Source organism: Balaenoptera musculus, chromosome 10 (genome assembly GCF_009873245.2).
Source record: "Balaenoptera musculus isolate JJ_BM4_2016_0621 chromosome 10, mBalMus1.pri.v3, whole genome shotgun sequence".
NCBI lineage: Eukaryota > Metazoa > Chordata > Mammalia > Artiodactyla > Balaenopteridae > Balaenoptera > Balaenoptera musculus.
Genome location: NC_045794.1, coordinates 88,223,286 through 88,248,027, shown reverse-complemented (window position 1 = coordinate 88,248,027; position 24,742 = coordinate 88,223,286). Strand labels below are relative to the sequence as shown.

General features: G+C 48.4%; 1 protein-coding gene across 3 annotated transcripts in view; it reads left to right on the top strand.

The window, feature by feature from the left end:
- The first annotated feature begins 15,324 nt into the window (after positions 1–15,324).
- Positions 15,325–24,742, top strand: part of NUAK1 (NUAK family kinase 1) — a 68,434-nt gene continuing 59,016 nt past the window's right edge. Inside the window, exon 1 of one of the 3 annotated variants that reach the window (XM_036866166.1) lies at positions 15,325–15,812. In XM_036866166.1, coding sequence (XP_036722061.1) covers positions 15,558–15,812 — 255 coding nt within the window. In that variant the 5' untranslated portion in view covers positions 15,325–15,557. The remainder of the gene's footprint in view (positions 15,813–24,742) is intronic. The other 2 variants (XM_036866167.1, XM_036866169.1) reach the window with 2 other exon arrangements.

Genomic DNA, 24,742 nt, shown 5'->3' with positions numbered 1-24,742 from the left:
AGGTCAGAGCATTCTAGATGTTGGGGGTCTGGTGAGACCCTACTGCATTCACCTCCCTTTTAGCTGTGAACCAACTGAGAAATGAACACAGGAATCAGGTAGAGGTGAGAGGGTCAGTTTTATCCTGCTAAAGGTGAACGAGAGATCTCAGCTTGGCTTTGAGGATGGTGTGGTCTTCCTGGTCCTTTCTACAAAGCCGGCATATATTTAGTGTCCAACAGGTTATTATTTATGATTCCACCTTGATGTTAACTACCGGATTTCCTGGGCTATAACTGAATTTTGAATCTACTGGAAATAAAAATTCTGAGAACCTTTCTTGCTTGCCCCCCAACCCCACTTTTCTCTTTTTTTGTGCCTCCCTCCACAGAACCTGAATATGCCTGGCATTTGCTTTCCCAGCCTGCTTTGCAGCTAAATGTAACTATATGACAAAGTGCTGGTGGAGGGGGTGGGCTGGGAAGTATTTTCATCTCTCATAAAAGGAGAGACAGACATAGGAAGGGGCTTACACCACCCCAACGCTTCTTACTTTGAAAGCAATAGTATGAGAATGTGATGTCTGGAACTATGGCAGCCATCTGTGACCATGAGGTAATAACCCAAGAAAATTAAAAACAGAAAACCAATAAACTAAGAATGGAAGAGAAGAAGAATTGAAAGAGCCTGTGTCCTTGATGTCTTTGTTGAACTGCTGAGCCAACTCTGGAACAATGTGCCTCCAGTCTTCTTGTCATGCAAGGTAATAACATGTCTTCATTGTTTGTCACTTTTACTTCATTGTTTTGTTCCTTGTTGTTAAAAGCATTCTTATATAAATCCTCTCATTACAGGAGGAAGGTGCATTTTCACTAAGGCTGTTCAAAAGAACGTGCCACATACTAAAAGTTTCTTCCCAAAAAAGGTGCAGCAAGTGTACTCCCCCTTTATGGTGACTACTCTGAAATGGATACCATTCATTTTGGATTTATGTGTTTTAATGAATTAAAAAAAAAATCAGTCTCATTTCTTTATAGTTACACACTTGGGTTTTAGCTCAGCTTATTTCAATATTTACTTAGCACCAATTGTATCAAGCATAGTAATAGCACTAGTGACACACAATGAAAAAGAGACCCAGACCCTGCCCAGTCCAGGGGGGGAGGATAAACAGATAAACAGTTAGTTTCAAAAAATAGAAATTTCAATGATGATATGGAAGTACAAAGGAGGGGAAGCAGCCACATGGTTGGGGGAGATGATGGGGGTAGCAAATCAAACCAGGAACGAGAATAGTTATTGAACACCTACTATGGGGTGTACAGAGTATATGAATGCGTGGCTTTTACCTTGAAGTCCCAGTTCTGGAATCCAGATGAGCTCATGAGAACTGCCTTCCTGCCTCATCTTTTCAACATCAGCAGATTAAGGTAGATTAATTTATACCTCCATAAATGACAGAGAGATGGGTGGGGGAAGCACAGCCAGCATGGGTGCTAATCAACATAGGATCAACATATTAGGGTTTGCTTATCTGCATATAGCCGATCAGAGCAAAAGTGTGAACAGCAGCACTCCAGTGAAACCAATCCCAGAAAAGGAGCCCGGGAACCACGAGCTTTCAAAGCTGGACGGCATTTGTTGACACGATGGGGGCTGTGTGGTGCCCCTCTGCATGCCCCTTCCCCACTGCCCTAAGGAACCCTTGGGAGACTTTCGTCAGAGGCTCTGAATCATGCTTTCATGAGAACTCTTGTACTGGATCCAGCCCACACTGATGGCTGAGACAATTGCTGAGGTGAGAGGGAGAACATCCATTCTTACAGGTGAGTGATTCCTACAGGTACCTTCCTGGACATTAAGGCACCGATAAGGCCTTTTATCCCAAAGGAATATATGTGTTTGCATTAAGGTGAAGGTTTAGTCTAGACAGTTTAGATAATTTTATATTGGAAGATCTTTTAATGTTAATTAATCATGTGTGTGTGTGTGTGTGTGTGTGTGTGTGTGTGTGTGTGTAATCTGAAAGGCGTCCTCTGATGGGTTTCTACTTATGACAGAGCCAGTGCAATGAACAAAGCCCAGCTCACTGTAGCCTTAAACCCCTGTAGCTCTGACAGGGTGCTTGTAAACGGGGACTATGCCAGATACTTCTAAAGTAATGAGGATGGAGTTTGTGGGGTCTACTGTCTCTGCAACTCTGTTGTTTATAGGTTTCACTCAAGAGGCCAGAGCCATAATCAAGGTTGGACTTTACAAATCCAGGAAAACATCCTTAGAGGACAAGATCACCCCTGGCCAACATTGCCACATGGGACTTATTTGCAAAAGGGAAGTTCTCCTTCACCTGCACTGACACTTCTTAAGCTCATCTGGCTATGCTTGAAATTCTGTAATTAGAGTTTCATTCTTTTGGCTAAAGTCAACCAGGCAATCTGTGCCTTGTTAAGTACATTGCTTGGAGAGTGAACCATTACATTTACTAGTCACAAAAGTGATGTTCTCATATTCCTTCCTCTCATTGGATGCCCTGAGCAACCCAGTAAGATAAGTTTGATGATTATACCTGTCTAATTGATGAGGAAACAGAAGCCCAAACAGAAGCCAAAATCTAAACCCTTGGCTTGAATTCCAAATTTCTATGGGTGACGTGGGCTCTTGGGTCTCACGTTGCTCATGTAAAACTTGGACACAATAATGCAATAACACAACTCTCCTGGACGTCATCAGGAAGACCAAATGAAGCATGCTGCTCTTTCGCTTGTTAGTTCCTTCATTCACATTTAGCAGGTGGGCCTTCGTAGTTCTGATCTGAGGGGCAGAGGGCTACCAAGATGCATGAGGAGAAATTGCTGTCCTGTCCCAACAGTAAAAAATAACAATATCTCCCTTTAATTGAGCCCTTATTATGTGCCAGATGCAAGGCACACTTCAATATAATCCTCCCCAAATTATTTGTTAGGTATTGTTCCCATTTTGTAGATGCAGAAACTGAGGCCCAGAGAAACTAAGCAATTTGCCCAAGGTCACACAGCTAGCAATGGAAGGAGCTGGGATTTGACTCAGATCCAGAACTTTCATTCTCCATGTCCTACGTTGGACTTCCTCTGCTCCGTGTTCCCTTCGACGTTGGCTGGGCTTGTTTCAGGTAGATGCAGCTGGCCGCTATGGAGCCACACAGTGAAATGGAGCTCTGACCAGCAGGTAGACCCAGGACCCAAGTAATCTGGTGAGAGCTGCTGGGACATTTTAGGTACTGGGGGCCGAGACGCTCTGGATAATCACTGTATCTTTCTGTGGGTGGGAGTGATGAAGCCGGCTGCTCCCCAGCTCCTGCCTCACAGGAGACCCTTTCCTCTCTTCATGAACTTCCTGGGGGGCTACCCATGGTCCACTCTTTGTCAGTGTGGGGATCTAGTCCCTCGGGCCAGAGGCCACTCATCACCCGCCACGTCTGATAGGAGTGGCTGGTCCTGCCGCTGAAGAGAAAGCCCGCTGGTAACGGGAGAAGGCCAGGGGTGAGAAGCAGAGTGTGAGTCTGGTAGGGGACTCACTGCTGGGTGAAAATACCCCAAGGACGCATTAACTTCCCTAAATGCCCTTCCAGCATAACAAAGGTGTGGAGAATCCTGTCAGCTACTCTTTTCAGAGAACGTCAAGGTGGCTGTTCTTTTTTAATAAATTTATTTATTTTATTTATTTATTTTTGGCTGCGTTGGGTCTTCGTTGCTGCGCACGGGCTTTCTCTAGTTGCGGCGAGCGGGGGCTACTCTTCGTTGTGGTGTGCGGGCTTCTCATTGCGGTGGCTTCTCTTGTTGCGGAGCACAGGCTCTAGGCGTGCGGGCTTCAGTAGTTGTGGCACGCGGGCTCAGTAGTTGTGGCGAACGGGCTTAGTTGCTCCGTGGTGTGTGGGATCTTCCCGGACCAGGGATCAAACCCATGTCCCCTGCATTGGCAGGGGTATTATTAACCACTGTGCTACCAGGGAAGTCTGGAGGTGGCTGTTCTTTTTGAAAGAGCAGGAGGCCAAGCTGAAGCCAGGGAGGGGTTCTTTGTCCTGCCCTTTTTTTTCTGGCTCACTGTACTCTAATCTGGAGGCTGAAAGCTCCGTGCATTCCATTTCCTTATAAAAAGGACATAGAGACCCTGCAACGAAACATGTAGAAAGTATTCCACAAGTGACTTTCACAAACATGCCCCCCACGTTTATTTTTCATTTTGACAATGTCCCTACAATGGAGTATTGTTATCTCCCATTTTACAGGTCACACGGCTAGTGGCAGACCTGGTCCTTTAACTCCATCTTCTATTCGCTTTCCATCACGTCACTTCTCCCTGGGTTCTTCAAGTTCTTCGAGTCTGTCCTAGGAGCTCTTCAATTTTTCTGCCTGGTAGTATATATTTTAGGCTTTGATGATCATATGGCCTCTGTTGAAACTACTCAATTCCGCTCTTATAGCTCAAAAGCAGCCATAGACATACATAAATAAATGGGCATGGCTGTGTTCCAAGAAATCTTTATTTATGGCATTGAAATCTGAATTTCATATAATTTGCAGATATCATAAAGCACTGCTCTTATTTTATTTTTCCAACCACTTAATAATGTGAAAATCAGACTTAGGTTGTGTAAGACACAAAAACAGGTGGTGCAGGTCCCTGCTCTATCTTTATTCGTAAAACTGGGGAGCACGCATGCCTCTCTCTTAGGCTTGTATGGATTAAATGAGATCATGCAGGGGATGCGCTTTGCACAGAGGACATCATCGCTCTTGTAACCCACCTGTAAGAGCATGAACTTCCCTGGGCTTCTGTTTCCCCATCTATAAAGAGGGAAGGGTTGGACACTTGCAGCCCTAGTAGTCTGTGAATTTCTGCCAAATTGCTTCTTAATTTTAAAAAAATTTTTGGCCGCACTGCACAGCGTACGGGATCTTAGTTCCCCCACTGGGGATCGAACCTTCACCCTCTGCGGTGGAAGCACGGAGTCCTAACCATTGGACCACCAGGGTAGTCCCCTAAATTGCTTCTTGATAAAGAGCTTTGACTGCCTGCCTTCTCCTGTTCCTGAGGACATCCATGCCTCCTGGATCGCCCCTGAATTTCTCCACTCCACTTCCATTTTTGCCAAGTTTTTTTTTTTTTTTTCCTCAGTCCTGGTCATTAGTTATTTTGTGTCTTGGCTTGCCCTGAAGCGAACTAGATTTCTTCTGCCTGTTTCATAGAGATTTTCGTGGGCAGAGACTCAGCCACTTGGTGGTGCTGTGGGAAAATGTTTCTTCTCATAAAGCCACCTGGAAGTTTCTCCCAGAGAATTTCAGGTTTCAAGGGAGGAACACCAAAAATGGCACTTCTGGGGAAAAAGAGGTGTGGTTCATACCTGGGCATGAGTTTTCTGCCTTGGTCCACATCCTGTTAATTTGGGCAGTCAGGACTCTGAGTTCTGAGGTTTCAGGAATCCCGAGTGGGGTGCTTGCATTGGAGGGGCTATGGGAAGATAGATATGGGGAGACTCCCAATTCATCCGAATTCCTGGCTGTTTCCCAGATGTCCCCTCTTCTGTCTTGCTGGGGGAGGTAGTCAGTCTCTCTCCTCTCCAAACAAAACACGCAATTCTCTTTGGAGCCATTCAAATGGCCTTTATCTTTCACTGAGCTGACTTTTTGTGATTTTTATAGAACTGCTGTTTGCGAGATGTGATGTTGCTTGGATACTAGCTGTGGTGGAGCCAAAATACCTGAGTTTGAGTCCTGGCTCCCCATTTGTGAGCTGCCAGAACTTAGATAAGGCACTCAATCTCTTAGCACATCAAGTGTATGTGGGGAAAGTAAAAATCTCTAATCCCAAGTAAAATATCATTATGAGAATGAAAAGAAACCAGTCGTGTGAAGGCATTTTGTAAACTGTCAAGCAAGATACTGATGGGAGGTATTAGAAACTTCCCGAGGGCAGAGGACTCCATTGATTACTCTTGATCCCCACTCCTGGCACAAGGAGTGCATCTTACAGATGCTCAAGGAACATTTGCTGCATGAATAAATGAAACCAGTGGATGCAGAGATCATGAAGGCAAGGGGAGACTGGAAATGTGCCTGTTAAATTAAGTGTTTCAAAGGTGAGGCTGCAGAGGGAGCTGGAACAGCAGACCCTTGAGAGGAATTTGGGGCACCTGCCTCATCTGCTGGGAAGGCAGCTAACGCATCCCTCACCAGCTGGCTGCCTGGGCCGCCTGGCTCCGGTTGGGCCCAGCTGTCAGGCCCCGGGCTGTCTAAGGCCTGGGGAACTGCTCTAGAGCAGGTGGACCAAAGAACTTCTGCCATCACAGGCAGGCTGGTGACATGCCTGGAATGCCCTCCCTCTTGAGCCTGCTTTTAGAGCTTAAGTCCCTGGTGACAGTAAACATAATGGACGTAGGGCCTGACACTGAGCTGCCCTGGGTCTTGGTAAGGCAGAGCTGAGGGACCCATATCCCAGGGTTAGAAATACAAACAAAAACAGGACAGGTAAATATAGGCAATTACGTAGGATATCTAGAGCTCAGGACAATTTTTCCCTGACCTAACTTTTTTTGTTTGTCTGTTTGGGACAGAATTACTTGGGAAACTGTAATTGCTTTACATGGTTGTTATAGCTGATAGAATAAATTTAATAATATTATTAATTAAACAGTAAGATAGCAGCTCCCAGTTTGTCAGTGCTTACCACATGCCTATGTAGGTATTATGCTTAAACACTTCATAGACATCATCTTATTTAGTCATATAAGGTAAGCATTAACCCTGCAGGATCACATCGCACAACTCTAAAAGGTAAGTATGACTATGATACCCATTTTACAGACGAGGAAACTGAGGTTTAATCTTTAATTACTTACCGGGGTCATGGAGCTAGCAGATGAAAGAGCTGGAACTCAAATTATTCATCCATCCATTCATTCATTCCACAAATAATTATTGAGCACCTATTATATACCAGGTACTGGGGATTCATGAGCAAGCAATATAGATAAATATCTCTGCTTTGTCCAGACAGACACAACAAATAAGTATATTGTATAATATTATACACTGGTCAATGCAATGGTGAAGAATAAAGGGGGTAAGGAGCACCAGTGGTGGGGTGAGGGAGAAGAGGGTGGGCTGCGATTTTAAACAGGATGATCAGGAAAGACCCCACTGGCAAGGTTACATCTGAGCAACAGTAGAAGGTGCTGCTGGGTTGCTGAGTTGTGTGGAAGTGAGTCAGAGAGTATAACTTTAATGCCTTTGAACTTTGCCCAATGGGGCAAATTGAAAAATTGGAGTCCAAGGAAGACTTCTACGGATTTACCTTTCTCTTAAGTTCATTCTTTCTTTCTGGGGGTATGCATTTCCAGAGGAAGAAATAAGAAGGTAAACTAGGGAGGAAGTAAAGGTAGTCAAATTCATCCATCCATCCATCCATCCGATGTTTATATGGCACACATTATCAGCCAGATCTATACTTCTATTAGAACGAAGAATAAGATCGAGCTCTGTACTGCTGGATACAATGGCCATTTGCCACATGTGGCTATTGAGTGCTTGAAATACAGCTGTGTGACTGGGGAACTAAAATTTTAATTTCATGCAATTAACTAAAATTCAAATTATAAAACCTTGGAGCAGTGGAAAATATTTTTCTGTTAAATACAACTTTATTTTTTTGCTAGGGTTACCTTTCAGTTTAACCATTGCAAACTTAGCTCTGAATTAAGATTTACTGTAAGTGTAAATTATGCAAAAGAAGAATGTAAAATATCTCCTCAATAAGTTTTTACATTGAATACATCTTGATTGCATATTGAAATAATATTTGAACATACTAGGTTAAATAAAATATATGATTAAAATTAATTTCTCTTGTTTTTCTTTTTAACTCGTTTTTAATGTGGCTGCTAGAAAAGTTTAAATGCTATACATGGCTCACATTATATTTCTATTGGACGGTGCTGTTCTAGACCTGACTACCCTGGAGCTCTCAGGCAACTGGGCAGAGCTGGGCACATAATCGAATAACTGTACTACCATGAGGTAAGCGCTGTAATAGACTCAGGAACTGAGTGTTCTGGGGTGAGAGCCTTCAGTTCTGATTAGCACAGGATCAGAGGCAGAGTGATATCTTAAGCTAGGTGTCCGAGGTGAGTAGGAGTTTGTCATCTGGAGGACAGGAACGGGGGTGTCCCAGGCACTGGGTGCAGCACGTATAAAGGTGGAGAGAAATGAAACAGTGAGAAGTACCCCAGAAACGATGGGCGCTTGGTGGAAGGAGGTGGTGTGGATATGAATCAGGAGAGGGCCGTTAGGGTCAGACCTTGCAGGGAAAGAGAAGCCGGCATTACTCAGGAAGAGAAAGACACATGGCTGAGCCCCCGCGTGCCAGCCACTATGCCAGATGCTTTCTCCTATATTAGCCTATATTAGCTCATTCGTTGACTCCACACAAACTTGTTGAGTACCTACTACGTGCTAGTCATTGTTCTGGATGCTGAATATACAGAGGGAACAAGACAAAGTCTCTGCTTTCAGAGACATGAAGGTCATAATATACAGGACAAAGCGGAAAGAGAAGAAACCAAGGTCAGAGAGGTCGAGTGACTTGGGCAAAGTCACACAGCTGGTGATAGGTAGGACCAGGATTCTGATCTGGGTCTTTCTGATGCTAATGCTGATGCTCTTATTACCCTGTCAAGCTGCCCTGTATGTTAGGCCAAGGAATTTGGACTTTGTCCTGAAGGCCATAGGAGATCAGTAGAGGAGGTAGATACAGGGTCAGATAGACGTTTGTTTTAGGAACAACATATGGTGACCACGTGGGGGAAGGATGGCAGAAAGGAGACTGACTAAAGAGCTATAGTCCTTGCTTTGTAGCTCTTGTAGGTGCCTCTCCTTAGCCCTTGTCAGAGTCACCTCCCCTGTCCCTCTCCAAATCACTTCCCTCCCTCCTCAAGCTTATTTTCAGTACAGTGGTTGCAGGGAGACTTTTCAAACCCAAATCTGATTATGTCACTGCTCTCATCAGATTGGTCAATGGCTTCCTGCCTGACTCAGAATAAAACCCAAAGTCCTCCCACCACTCCACAAAGCCCTAGAGGATTGGGTCCTCTGTTAACTCTCCAGCCTCAACTCCTACTCCTCTCCTCCTGTACCACTCTACTCGCAGTGACCTCCTCACTGTTCCATCAACATGCCAAGGATATTCCTGCCTCAGGGCCTTTGCACTTACTAGACCCTATGGCTGGGAGGGTCTTCCCCCTGATATCCATATCATTCCCCAGAGACCCAGATGGTATATTCTCTCTCTTCCTTGGAGCCTCTGCTCAAATGTCACCTTATCAGAAAGTCTTTTCCTTACTGCCCTCATCATTCTCTACCTCCTTACCTTGCTTTATTCTTCTTGCTAGCCCTTACCGTTACCAGACACGTAATATATTTATTTGTCTATCTATAAACCGAACGAAGGCAGGGGCTTCGTTTTTGTTCACTTCTGTATCCCGAGTACCTAGAATCATGGTGAGCCCATGGTAAGCACTTAGCTCACGTGACTGAGTGCATTCGCCCATGCAGGGAGCGAAATGTAGAGAATTCCTTGTATCTCCCCAACCTGCCCAGAACGCCCCATGTAACCTCAAGGAAACCCAAAGGCTCTTCCACTGTAGCCAGTTCTTCCCACATGACCCCAGTGCATCCCTGCATGTGACACGTGTACTCTCTTGACCTTCTGGCAGCCACTCTTTCCAGGGTGGTATGGTATTGTTTGCTCCTGCTGGAGTCCTGCCAGTGTTTTCCCTGTTGATGGGGAATTTATCACATTTCAGTTTCTTTTCTCGATAACAGAACCTTCCAACGAATCCCCACTGTTGTATTCCCACAGGAAGCCGGTATCTTATTTTTCAGTATAAAGTTTAGGACAGAGAAAACAAAGCAAATGGAGCTGCTGCCAATCGTCCACTTGCCCCCATTCTCTTCACATGTGCTTGAAGAAGGGAGGAAAAGAAGGAATGTGCCGGGAATGTAAAACTGAAATCTCCAAAAGGGATCGCAAATTGTCAGCCCCGAGGGGCATCTCGCCTGATGACAGGATTCCACAGAGAGGCGAAGATACCTGCCCACAGTACCACCTCTGGGTACAGCAGGGGCCAGGAGCCCTGTCTCTTGTCCCGTTGGTTGTCTCCATACTCCGGTGGATACCCAGAGTGATGCTTTTTCCAACAGGACCCTTTTGTCCCCTCAGTCACCAAAGAGATGAGAAGAATGGAAAGTAGGATCTCACTCTGGGTTATTTCAGTTGAATCCTTGTAATATCAATGGATTTTATTGAAAATTCTGTTTCCTGGTGTCATCTGTCAGCCCCCCTGAAAAGGTCTTCCCTTGTATCCTTTTATACACATAATGTAATACCAGTGGGAAGATGGCAAAAAATAATAACAGCCAACATTTATTGGATGCTATCTCGTGTCATCTTGTGTTGTTCTTAGTGCCTATTTTTTTTTTTTTTTGCATTAACTCAATCAATCCTCAACAGAAACCCTTTGAGCTAGGTATTATTAGTGTCCCATTTTAAAGATGGGGAAACTGAGAAACAAAGAAGTTGCCCAAGATCACACAGTTTGAAAGTGGTAGAGCCAGGATTTGAACTCAGCTGGTTCTGATTCTGGAGCCTATGCTCTTAACCACCATTTTTACTGTTTCTCTAGCCACTTAGCTGGGAGGCAAACACAGCTTCTGTTTTGATTTATGAGGAAATTTTAGTTTTTATTTTAAGTATATATTCCACTTTCAAATAGCCTGGGCTCTCCCAAGAAGTTTGGTGGCTGGAGGTCAGTTGAATGCTGTAAATTGTGTTTATTACCCACAGACTAGAAACTTCAGGAAGATGAGACTAGGCCTGTCTCGTTACAGTGCGTTCTCAGCCCCAGATGCCTGGTATGTAGTGAGAAAAAAAGAAATATTGTTGAATGACTAAATTTGTTTCTTACTAGTTTTATGACTATTGACTACTACTCTTGTTTGATCGCAGATACTTGTAACCTGGGAAAAATTAAAGGAAAAACTCCTGCTCCAAATAATAAGCTTTCTCCCTAAATAAGCAAGTGGACAGAGAATATAAAAGTGGCATTTTGGGTTCCAACTATTCAGATGGTTGTTATAATCTTCCATTTTGCTTTTTATATGTAAATACAGACAGTATAAGCTCTATGTATTAGTTAGGGTAGTACTAGCTGCCGTAACAAAGAAACCTTCTAATTTCAAGGGCTTAACACAATAGAAGTTTACTTCTCACTCATGCACCAGTCTAATATCCTGGTCAGAGGGTGACTTTATTCTTCAAGGTGATGCAGGGACACAGGCTTCTTTTATTTGCTGAATCCACCATCTTCTGGGGCCTTGGAGTCCTCTGCTTCCAGCTAGGCAAAGTGGGGAAGGTATACCCATTTTTCAACACCCTGGTCTAGAAGTAATGCACATCACTTTTGCTTATATCTCACTAGAGATAACCAGTCATATGGCCACACTGGGATGCAAAGGAGGCTGGGAAATATATCCCCAGCGGAGCAGCTGTGGAAGAAGAAGCATGAATATTTGGCGGGCATCTAGAAATCTGCCACTGTGAAGAATAAGCGCCTGCCTGGGTTGCTTTTTATTGTAGGACGTCTACCAGACAACATAAGTTAGAAATGTCACAACCTTAGGTAACGTTCCAAAACCTCATCTAGAAAAATGGAAGACTCGTGTCAACCAAGGCATATGCATTCATTGACATGAGCTGGGATGTCAGGCAGCTTGGAACGGGGGTCAGAGCAAAGCCTGATCACAGGTAACTTAAGCTCTTTGAGACTCAGCGTTAACAGCCAAGTGGGGGGATCGTAACAGCCAAGTGGGGATCATAACACCCATCTTGCGGTTTTATGATGATTAGAGGTAATACATAGAAAGGTCGTGGCAGACAGTAGATAAACCGTAACTGTTATTACTGTTTTCTGAACAAAGATTTCGCAAGAGAGCAAACACTCTTTCTTTTAAATTGCTTTGAAAAGAGAAAGTGTAGTAAAGAACAAGTAGGGAGCCTTATGTAAATATAAGTTGTAGGACAGTGTGGATGTCATGCTTCCAACTGCTGATGTGACAACATTGGTCCCATGTCCAGAATGAAGCCAGAAATCAGAGTCTAATCAGGCAGTATGATTAAGCTGCTTGTAACTGCCTGAATTCTAGTAGGAGCCCTAAGAAGATGAAAAATAAGTATAATATTAATAGCCATGACTTATTGAGTGTATACATTATGTCTCTTAATCCTCACACCAACCCCCTGGGACATACTGTTACCCCTGCCAATACCTCCTGTGTTATTACCATTGCCATTTTGCAGATGAGAGAACCGAGGGGCAGAGGAGGAAAAGAATTGTCCAAGATGCTCAGTTACGCGTGGTGGAACAGGGATTTGAACCCAGGCAGTCTGACTCCAGAACTCAAGTTCTTAACCAAGGAGCCTGGGATCTTGTTGGAGGAAATGCTTTATCTATGTGAAAACACTTGAGCACAATGCATGAGAACATTGTACTGAAGTGTGGTTCGAATTATAAATGCTATAGGAATTCAGTCTGGAGAGGAACTCCCTGTGCTTGGGCATGACTGTGTGCCAGGCATTGTACTGTTTCCATCCTTCCCATTTAAGGAGAGGTAGCACAGCATATGTGGAAGAAGAACATACACTTTGGAACTGGACAGGTAGTGTTTAAATCCCGGCACTGCTATTTACAGCCTGTGTAATCCCAGGCAAATTACTTAACCTTTCTGATATGGTTTCCTCAACCGAAAACAGGGTTTCCTGTCATGAAATAGGTTTGGCACATGGTCGGTGTTATTCATGCAACAAATACTGATTAAGTCCCAGGCACTCGGGAGCATCTCTATCAGCCAGAATAAGCAACGTTACGCTGCTATAATAAATAACCCCTATATCTCCCTGGTTTAACATGTGTTTAATATTTGCTCACACTACTTTTCCAAGGCAGGTTAACTGGGACAGCTCTGCCATCTTTACAGAGGCCCAGGCTGGATGACGGAGGCCCTATCTCTGTACTTCATGGTTGTCACGATAAGATTGCCAAGACTGAACTTGCAGGATTGTCAAGACATGGGCATTTGCCCATTGGTCCTTAAAAGTTTCTACCTAAAAGCAATGCACATCACTGCTCTCATTCCATTGGCCCATGCAAGTCATAAGGCCAAATCTAATTTCAAGAGGATGGGGTAGTAGATTCTTACCATGTCCCTGGGAAGGGAAAGAAAGACCTAGAAAATATTTGGTTAACAGTTTTAATTACTGCTACAGGCACGATCTGTTTATCTGTAAAACAGATCCACTAATCTATACTTTAAGAAGAAGAAACTGAAGCTCTGAGAGGTTGAGTCATTTGACCAAGGTCACACAGCCTATCCACTGGGAAGCCAGGCTCAACCTGCATGTTACTCACTCTGACTTTTTAATCTACATACACAATGTCTTCAGACTTTGTATAAAAGCAGAATAGTTGCAGGATCGGGGCAGGGAGGCCCTGCAAGCGTGGAGGACAGAATAGGAATTGAATAAACACGGCCTTTGTGTTTGTATTAAGCGATAACCAGTGTGCTCCTGGGGAAGGCAAGAAGGGACAGCGGGGTTTATGTCAAGCATCAGTAGAAGAGAAGTTTGGACAGAGAAGAATACCAAGCACGGGAGTGTGGCACAGAGAGGATATGATGACTGCGGTGTTACAGGCCATGACTCTGGCAGCAGGGAGGGGGTTTGCGGGGAGGACATGCTGTTGCTGGAGTCCGCGGTAAGGTGATAAGGGACAGACAGGAGCGAAGACAGCAGGAATGCAGAAGGGATGAACCTGAGAGCTGCAGAGGAAGGGCGAGCCCAGCTCACTGGTGAAAAAGTAAGAACCACCAAGCCATCTGCAGAACGCACCAGACATTCTTCATACCTCACTCTTCCCATCCTAGTCTGGTATACTGCACCATTTATAAAACAAATTACCTAAGGCTTCTTTTCCTCTTGCCTTCTTCTTCATTTCTCCTTGCTGCTTCTTAGAAGAACGGGGCAGCCTGGCTGCAGACGTAGGCCCTTCCTGCCTGACCCTCGCTTGTGGGGGGTAGAGTGCCTGGTACCATGTCCAGGATCTGGCCATTTCAGTTAAAGGAAAACTCTAAAGGCCCAAGGGGCCGAGAGGCCTGCAAGTCGCCTCTGGCTTCAGCGGGCCCCAGGCCCTGCTCCATTCGAGGCCCCTGGTTTGCCCACCTCCAAAGGCAGCCTTGGCGGGCAGGGTGGGCACCCAGCTCTCCTCCTCTGTCAGCCGTCGCCCTCCTCTCTCTGGATGGTGGCGGAGGGCGGCAGTGTGGCGGCGGGCCCCGGGTTCAGCCTCCTAGCCTCCCTCCCTCCCCGACTCCGCCTTTCTTTGGGGAGGGCGCGGGGCCGGGCGCAGCGCGCCCCTCTTGGGGTTTTCGGGGGCGCGCAGCTGCCCCGGGCGAGCAGCCCTTCCGCTGCCACGGCGGGGGTCTGCGAGGCGGGGGTGCCAGCCCCGGCGGGGCGGAGGGGGTGCGCAACGCGGCTGGGCAGGGGTGGCCGTGACTCACCGCCTGTAACCCAACACCCGCGCTGCTCCCCTCCCCCAGCCTCTCCCCCGTCTCCGGCCTGGCGGCCGCGGCGGCACCCAAAAGAAAATGAAGGGGCGCCCGAGCCCGCGGCGCCCCCGGCCGGATCGCGAGAGGGCCCCGGCGGCCCTCGGCTCCGAGCGCTCTCGCCTGCCCGGCCCCGGGGCTCGGCGAGCCGCCGCCGCCAGGGCGCGAGCAGGAAGGGAGGCCGAGCGGCCGGAGCAGGAGCAGGAGTCGGAGGAGGCAGCGGCGGCGGCGGCGGCGGCGGCGGAGGGCCCGCGGTAGTTGCGGCGGGCGAGCCCGGGGAGGGGGCGCCTGGGCTGGGAATCCCCCGTCTCCCTCCCGGCCGAGCGAGGACAAAGCCCGCCGGCCGCCGCCGCGGCCTAGGCGGCGCGGCACAAAGGGCGAGTCGCGACACGCACCCATCCCCCTCCCAGCTCGGGGTGGCCCCGGGTCCCGGGAGGTGGGGGAAGCCCCGGACGCCCCGCCCCTCGCCCCCCTCCCCCGGGGCCGGCCCGCGCTCGCCGCCTCCGCCCCCGCCCCGTCTGCGCGTCCTCCCGGGGAGGGGTCCGGAGGCGCGGCGCCCCACATAACACTCCCCCTCCTGCGCTCGGAGCCACCCCTCTCCCCTCCCTCCTGCGAACACCACCGCCTCCCCCGCCACCGCCGCCACCTCGCCCGACGCGCCGCAGCTCGCCGCGGCTGGTGGGCGGTGCGCGGATCGTGCGCGCCGGGGGCGCCAGATGTGCGGTCCCCGCCGCCGCCAGTGACCCAGCCGCAGCCCGGGCGGGAGCCGGCCGCCTACCCAATGCTGCGGGGGCGACCTTGAGCGCGCCCAGGTTTCCCTCGGCGGGGACCCAGACACCGCGAGCGCCGTGCCCTGTCCTGCCCTCTCCGGCCCGGCTCGCCCCGCGTTCTGACATGGAGGGGGCCGCTGCGCCCGCGGCCGGGGACGGCCCGGACTTGGGGCCGGGGGCTCCGGGCTCTCCCCCGGAGGCGGGGGCGGGGGCGACAGCAGCCCCCGCGGCGGCGGCCCCGGAGCCCAGGAAGCCGCACGGGGTGAAGCGGCATCACCACAAGCACAACTTGAAACACCGCTACGAGCTGCAGGAGACCCTGGGCAAAGGCACCTACGGCAAAGTCAAGAGGGCCACCGAGAGGTTTTCGGGCCGAGTGGTGAGTTGGGGGGAAACCCGGGGCGCTCGGGCTAGACGCGGCTGGGGACCCAGCGCGCGCGCGGCGGGGTCTGGGGCGCAGAGGAAGGTCTCTTGTCCGAGAGGGGGCTTCCCGGGAACCCTCAGACAGATTCCTCACTCTCCCCCCAGCTCCCCGTGGCTCAGGCGTGTCTTTCTCCCGAAACACTTGTTACATCCTGTCTGCGCATATTTTGGGGGTTTTGATCCCAGCAGCAAAGTAGTGTTTATGATTTGCAAACACTTTGCAACGTCGGGACCGTTGGGGTCTCCCTCGCGGGCACGCATTCATTCTTTGGAATGCCTTATTGCTTTAACTACAGACAGAACCACAAACTCAGCTCGGAGCTGGTCCCCCAAGCCCCATGTCCTGTAGATGAATGAGACCCCCCTCCCCTGCATCCTCCCACTCCCCGTTACCGCGATGCTGCTGTCACTGCAAGGGAGGACGGACTCCTGCCTGTTTTTAAGAGAGAAGGTTAGGGGACAAAAGTAAAGGCTGCTGCATGCCTGAGGGTTGTGACAGTTTGTTGCTGGCTTCTGGGAGGACTGAAATGCCTAGGGCATGGACAGCCATACGGACGTTCAGTTGCCGACTCAATTGCATTTCAGGCCCTGGCTGCAGGGCTACTACATTGCTTAAGGGGTCTGCCCCAGCCTCCCCACTCTTTGTGACAGCTGAAACCCTGCCAGGGTCCCAAGACCATTTACACAGCCCCAAGTAGCGCCTTGAGTGCCTTGGGGTCTCTGCATTGTCCCAACCTCGGTGTGTTGTCATTTTCCTTTCTGCAGAACTGGCCCTTGAAATCCACACTTTTTGTGGCTGGAGGTTTGGGTTCAAAGTGACTGACTGTTGCAGAAAGATTTTGTGTGGTGTGTGGCAGGAAATTAACATGGTTCTTTGATTTGCAGCATATCAGATGGATTTTAATCAATTTGGGGCCAAAGTCAGGAACTAATTATGGGACTCCTTGTGTACACTTTTGGGGGCTGTTTCAGGGCCCAGGTTGCTTATAAACTTAACAAATGACCACAGGGAAAAAGCAAAATGGACTGTTGAATGAAGTGGTAGGTTAATGTTAGGATTTTTCTTTTGCATCTTTGCAGGGACAGTTCTGTGGACAAAATGGGGCATCAGTCAGAAAGTTCAGCTCCCAAATTCTCAAATATTTGGTTACCTGGATAACTCCCTCATTCTAGGCTTCACTCTTTGGGTTGATACGGCTTTATCCTATAGCCTAAAAAAAGTCTGTTATAGGTTAATTGGAAATTTGAGAGATTGTACCTTGTATTTTTAAGCTGTCGCCTATCAACAAATTCTATAGCAAGCAAGTCGTTGAGAGGGCAGGTGCCATTTTTGTAGGTTGAAAAATTTCAAGAGGAGATGGTTGTAAAGATGACCTTTGAGGAGCACACTTGCAGGTCTGTGGAAGAGGAGGCTGAGAAACGTGCACTTCATTCATGCTTTTCGTTTGAGGTGATATTCCCCAGGCTGGATGTTGAATAAGCAAAAACTAAGCCTAGCTCCTTGCTCATGTTGTCTTAATAGCTGTTGAAGAATCGCGCTGGGAAGTTGGAAAGCGGAGTAATGAAAACCAGACGCAGTTGGAGCTGCAGGTTGAGGATGTGAGCTTGTGAGGGGTTGAGTGGTAAGGGTGTGTCTGGGATTTGTGAGGGGACAAAGATACCAGAAGCCTGGGGAGCTGCCACTAACTGCAAGAGTGAAAGCTTGTCTTATGGCAGACATCTTTCTGAGCTTTACTAGGGCCTCAGGTATTTGTCTTGCTGTCTGATCCACGGACTAGGGTAGAGTGAAAGGGATTGCATCCGTAGACGGGAGCCTGCCTTTCTCTTTGGTGGGTGTCTTTCCCTTTATTTGCAGGAACTCTGAGCATTCCGTCGGGATTTAGTCGAGTGGCCACTAGGGGGCGCCCTGAGAACGGAAGAGGCTCATTTCACAGCCGCAAGATTTGAGTCCTGCTCTGGTATTGTCCAGCCCTAGTTCAGTTTCCCATTGTGCTATTCACTTCAGCTCCATCTCATGTTTTACTCAAAAATTATGCAAAGATTTTGAATCTGGTAGCATATCCACATCCAGAAACTGGCAATCCCCAGACTGCTTTCTACTTGATAGATAAACTTAGGATGTTAGCAAAATCATCTGGTGAAAACCCTGCATTAAGCAGATGGGAAAACCGAGGTTGGGTGAAGGGAAGGTCTTCCTTGGCCTCAAGTCCTTCCCCTGCTGAGCACACTGCTCACAGATGGTGTCAGAACTTAAGTGAGAAATAGGACTTGTCAGGTGGAAAATTCCCTGTGCCTGACTGGACAGAAAATAAAACAAACATCAAAAAAATTGGTCAGCAAGTTGTTCTTGCCTGTACAGTGCTTGGTGACTCAGAATCTGTCAAGAGCCACAAGGAATTTTCATCTGAAGTGTGAACTTGGAGTTTTCTTCTGGTTCCAAGGATGCACTAAACATCCACAATTTGCTTTCGGGGTGCAGTTTAGGAGAATTCAGAGCACGCTGTCTCAATTCTACCTTTTAGGTCTTTGGGTAGAATTGTGAAGTGATGTTTTATTTTCGTTTGTACCCACGCCCTTCAGAGCACTTCCCAAGAGGAGCTGTGACTTTCAGCTCCTTTGCCAATGCAAGTGGCGGAAATCGGGTGCTGGGTGTCAGGCTCCATGAGATGCTGTGAAATCAGCCCCCGCTGAGGCAGAGAAGTGTTTAAGAATAAGAATGTTGTGGCTTTTAATTGCACGTCTGCAAGGGCCTTCTGAATCAAACAAAATACCATGCAGCATCAGCGCTCAGTGAAAGGCAGTTCCGTACAGAGTTGCAGAATCTGGACCTTGGAGTTGGCTGGTCCAGCCCCTGCGTGGTCCAGGCATCTTCCCCTCTTCATCCCAAATGTAGTCTTGCTGCAGCTGCCTGAGCACGTCCATGACAAAGGACTCAAAGTGGCTTCTTCCAGAGATTAACAGGCCCCACAAAGGAGGCACTCTTGCAGAAGGGCTAAGAGTCCTGGCTTACATTCAAGTCCTGACTGATCCCTGACTAGCCTTGTGACCTTGGGCAAGCTATGTAACTTTCAGAAACCTCCACTTCCTCATCTGTAAAATGGGCTAATATAGTACCAATTTCATGGACTATTTGTGAGAATTGAATAAAATAACCTATAGAAAACTTCAAAAAAGGGAAATTAGCAAATTTACTTTACTCTTTTAGCAGATGTTTTTTCTTATATCATTTGGACTTTCATTTAGATTTTAAGACCATCAGAGAGGCATGATGCATTGGACAATTAACTCACTCAGAGAGAGGAAGGAGAAATCATCAACTTTTCAGGTTAATTAGGGAAGTGCACCCATAGGAAGGCACGACAGTAGGCCAGATTCTGATAGGATCTGAACACATTTTTAAGACCTTGAATTTGGTCTTTGTTTATTGCACAACTTTTGTTTTGATACAGTTTCAGGCAGGGCTGTGTAGTGAGCCCCAATGTGATAACATGGCATTTTCTTTGAGCCAAACTCCCTGGACCCTCAGGCTGCACAGAGCATTGCCAAAAAATTCAAGGGCAAAAACAAACAACGTTTTGGGGAGAGGTGTTACGCGATCACCTCACTGTCAAGGGCTAAGTTCAGCTCTCCCTCTGCACCAGGTTAGCCCCTGTGGGCAGTAGGTGACGTGGTGTGAGCAGGAATCAGGTCTCCGGGAGGGGTCTGGCATGGGAGTGGCAGGGCTGGCGGGCAAATCGTGCCCCCAGTTTGCCATGGTGCGTGGGTGATGGGGCATCCTTGCCCAGCAAAGGAACTGATTTGACTAAAAATGGGTGTTTTAAGCACTGACCCAAAGTTATTGATAGCCTGGTGCTGGAAAATGGCAGATCAGGGGTGCCAATTAGTAAGCTGACCTGCTGAGCCAGGGGTGCATTGCTGTCGTACGCATGGTGTCTGAGGTGCCATGTTGCAGCTAAGGCCCAAACCCCGTTTCAGGGAGTAAGGGACTTTGGCAGACACGTGGTCCAAACTTCTCATCCTTGAGGTGGGAAGAATAAGGTACAGAGTTGTTAAGTGACTTTTCTGAGGTTGCACAGCTGGTGAGTGATGGGCTGGGTCTAAGAAACCTGATTCTTGGTTTGGTATTTTTCCATCACTCATTTAATAAATCTTTACTGGAGCAAGACACAAGCCTCACTCTTAAAGAGCTTATAATCTAGTAGCAAAGAGGAAATGTACTTACAACTATTGAACTAATTCTGCTCAGTTTAACAAAGATTTATTACCATCTGCCATATGCTTCTCACCATGTTAAATTCTAGGACATACACATGGATAAGACCCGAGGAACTTACAGTCTGGTGGAAGAGACAGAGTGAGCAGTTGCTAGGCCATGGGTACCTCTTCTCTACAGGAATTGATTACTTCTGGAGATTTTCAAGTTGGAGTGTAGCTCATTGAAGATCAGTTCATTAAATTGAGTTCCATACTAGACGGGAGCACCCCCTCCTGTATTGCTGCTGCCGCCGCTGTTATCACTACCAGCGGATATTTTTGAGAGTTTGTGGTGTGTCACGCTGTGCTAAGTGCTTTACAGACATCTTCTATTGTTTGATCGTCACCACGATCCTAAGAGGTGCGCACTCTTGTTAGACCCATTTAACCAGTGGGGAAAACAATGCTTGGGGAGGTTAACTTGCCCAGGATCAAACAGCTAGGCAGTGTCAGACAAGTTTATCTATTTTGAGACCCATTGCTGCTGGTGAAATGGAAAACCTTCTTTTTGATGCACAGCAGGTGACCTCTGGATTTGGGTGCGGTGTTTCAATCATGTGCCAGAAGATTAGCCATGGGGAGATTCTTCTCCTGGGGGGGTTTCTTGTTGTTCAGGAAGGGTATAGAGAGAGGGCATACTGTAGGATTAGGGAGGGCAAGGGCTGTTGAAGATGACCCTTGATTTGGGTTTCCGAAGACTGAAATATGGAAGCTTTCGGGCAGAGGGCAGATTCCAGGGTGAGCGGGCCAGATCTCTTGGAATGCAGGGTGTATGCTGGGACATAGTGGGAGGCAAGGTTGGTGATATGGGATGGGGGGAATAATAATAACATTTAATAATAGTAATGATAATAATAGCGGCTAATTCTTCTTGAGTGCTTGTAACGTGCCAGGTACATTTAACTAATTTAATTCTCGTGACAATCCTGCAATCGTCTCATTTCCCAGATGAAGAGACGGAGTCACAGAGAGGTTCGCTAATTGCCAGGGTCACACGCAGCAGCAGAGCCAGGGTCTGGACCCAGGCAGCGTGAATGCAGAGACCTTGGCCAGCTCCCTTCCTCTAGGTGGGCTGAGCTGGGCTCTGATCGCAGCGGGGCTCCGAGCCCATGGGTCTGGTGTGCCGGCTTGGAGCAGGGAGCCAGCCTGGAGGTTTTTGCAGGAGTTGAGCTATGAGAAGATAAGGATCAGCCCGGTGCTGGGGGAGCGAGACCTCTGCTTGTTGGGCCATGGGTCTGTTTTAATGAAGCAGGTCAGGGAGCTCTCCTCCTGGGCACACACTTTGTTCTTTGTGCCTTCAGCAGCCTCAGGTTCTGGAATCCCTAGGGGGCCTCGGGAGGTCAGCTGGTTCACTTCCCGGCCCGCAGACAGAAATGCACCCACCCCACTCCAGGACGTCTGATCTCACTTCCTCCTGGGAAGCCGCAGGAGATAAGAATTGAGTTGAGGTGTCTAGTCTGCTGGGAAGCCCCTTCTAACCGTCTTGGACCTACTTTCTGTGCCTAGCAGTGTGCCGGGCACATAGTAGGTCCTGCGCAAAGGCTTGTAGGATGGCGCAGAAGGGAATACATTGAGCGAGGGACTGTTTTAGGAGGTGTGGAGGCTGGAGGTCACCACCCCTGACCTCAAGGAGCTTTCCGATTTGTGGGCAAGGAAAGACAATGGCTGGAAATGAATGGCGGGTTACGTAGCAGAGTCTGCAAAGCCAGGCAGACCCTTCCCTGCACAAATTCTCTTTCTGTTACATTTGCTCATGCGCTTGTTAGGGGGAGAGAGGCTTCCTGGCTGTGGCTTCCTGTCCTCAGTGGCTCCGGAGTCAGACAGCCTAAGTCTCATTTGTCTTTCCCACATGAAAGTCCTGGAGCATCTGTAAGTTATGATTTGTGAAGTATCTGCTTTAAAGCAGAATGCATTTATCATTCTGCTGGCCCAGACGCCACTGTACAGCGCAGGAATGAGAAGATCCCAGGCCCCGGCACAGGAGGGGCTGGGCCAGATGACCCACCGTGAGTGGAGTCTGGCTGTATTGATAAAATTCCCTGGAAGTGGTCCAGAAGCAGCCAGATGTTGACTTCACGGCGAGGCTCTCCGGTAAGCTGTTAACTGCATGTTAAACCGGGGCCGGGCTGAAGATTCCTCGTGGTGAAGACACATCCTCCGCTGGGGTTGGTACCCCTTTTCCTTTCAATCTGGCAGTAAACCGGGTGTATTTCATGAGGGCTTCCTAAAGTGCCCAGGATAGTGGGAAGTTTCAGAGCAGAATATGACCTACCATCGAGGTCCCGAGAACTTAGTTAGGGCGTGTGATGAACGCATCTGGAATAGTCTGAGAATGATGCAAGGGAGTATATAAATGAGGAGAAAGAAATCAAGGCTGTACAATCAGGCAGGCTTGGGTTCCCATGTCCCCCTGTGGCTCGGCAGCTGGAGGATCCTGGGCAAGCCGCACGTTTCCTCTGAGCTTTTGTTTTCTCATCTTGAAAATGCGGCGACCAATATCCGACCAAGTGGGATTGCCATGAGAAGTAGGATTTGGAAGCTTCCAACGCAGATCCTGTGCATAGTATCTTGAAAACCAGAGCTAGTATTACTACCTTGTTGAGAAGTACTAGCATCGAGCACCTGGTGGCCTTCTTATACCAGGTCATGGCTGTCCCTGCTTTAAACCCTCCCATGGGTTGCTGGGGACTTAAACTCTGAATCTGCCACATCCTTCAGGTCCTGACTGGCTGTCCAAACTCCCACTCCCTTGTCCTCCTGTCTTGGCCCTGTGTCGGTTTCCTTCAGAGCTTGTGGGTTTGATGCTTTGTCTGTATACAGCCTCCCCTCCCTCCCCCATTAGAAGGGAGGCAGGGTCACTGTCTGACCACGGCATCCTGGCCTGTAGCTGGGTGCCAGGCATACAGTAGGTGTTCAGTAAGAATGAATGAATGGATGAATGAATGCACGAACGAACAGCTGCATCGAGAGTGCATCAGCAGTCCTGAGAAGGGGGGGAAGGCCCCTTGGGCCCCCATCCTCCTGCTCTGGGTCACCCCTCTCCTTACCACCAAGTGGACCGCGGTGGAGGGCCCAGCGCGGCCAGGTGCGTCTCCACTGAGGCTCTGAACGGCTGGAGGGAGGAGGAGGGAAGCGGGTTCCCACCCCTGGCGGCTGCTCCCCGCGGTTCTTTGGAGCTCTGTGGCCTCCTTGGGTCACTCCCACACTTCCGGGAGTCACCCGCCCCCCATCTGAGAATCCCCGGTGATCAGCTCTGCAGAGTAGGCAAGCTGGAGACACAAAATGCATTTGCAAGATTTTCAAAACATTTTCTCCCTGGGCTGTAAATCAAGTACTTAAGGAATTGTAAACCGGCTGGAGTGCGGAGTTTAATGTATGTCTGGAAAAAACACCATCGTGATTTGCCTTTTAAACTCGAGAGAAGAATGCCACTTCGCTTACTTTCATTAGAGGTATTGAGAGGCAGCTGGAGATTTCCAGTGGGAGGGTGCTAAGAGGCTGCTGCGGTAGGTTCCCTCCTTCCCTGGAAGGGGAGGGGAAGGGCGGTGTCCAGATGGCTCAGGGCGCAACTTGCAACTCTGTGGCCAAAGGGAGTTTAAAAAAAGGGAGCTGCTTCTTTGTCAGTGTTTCCTTAAGTCCCCAGTTCCCTCTCGCTGGTGTCATGCTCCTTGTAGTTCACGTGGCTCGAAAGCCACGAAAGCAGCTGATGGGTGCAGGTTGGAAGGAATCCTTGCTGGCTGTTGTCATTTCATTGTGAGTTGGGCTCAGTTCATGTATGATTCACCCCAGCTGCCAGTGACACTCACAGGAAGGTGGAAGGGAAGTGGACGATCCAATCCAGGAATCCAAAAGGGAGTGTGGGGTGGTTCTGAGCCTGTCTCTGGAGCCAGGCGCCTGGGTTTGAGACCCTGCTCCAACCTCCTGTGTAACTTTGAGATGGCCAGCTTGACTCAGTTTCTCCATCTGTGAAATGGGAGTGGTTGTGAGGATAAATGAGTTGTACGTCAAGTTCTTAGAAAAGTGTGTGGGCCACAGAGAGTGTTATCCTTGGAAGGAGCCCTCTTGGGAAAGGCAGGATGGGGTCTCAGCTGTCTTTGTACCTTGGGCAGCCTGGGCACAGGTTATCACAGAGTAGGTGCCCAGGTGTTGAAGCCCCTTTCTTCACCTGTAAATCGAGGGGCCAAGACAAAAGACTCTCCAAGGTCCCTGCCAGCGCATAGGAAGAGAATCCTGGGATTCGCTGAATGCAGCTGGTGAAATGTAGACTTCATTTCCTACTGCCTTGTTTTTGGCAGGAGGTCTTGTTGCGGGAAGGGGAAGTATCTTCAGCTCCCAAAACCTTTTTCAGATTGTTAGGTGCAGGCTTTGTCACGCGTAGGGAGAGTCTGCATTTCCATTCAGCTCAAGGCAGACATTGCTTTTTAAGCATGTCTATGAAGTGAGTTCTGGCCTAGGCTCTATGTGAGTTAGACCATTCTCATTTTCAAAGAACCTAATCAGTTGTCTCATCTATAAAGTGGGATGATAATAGAACCTGCCTCCTGGGTTGTCAGAGACAGTGCCGAGAACTGTGCCTGACATGCAGCCAGTTCTCAGTAAAAATTAGCTGTTATTATTTGGGATTCAGAGGAA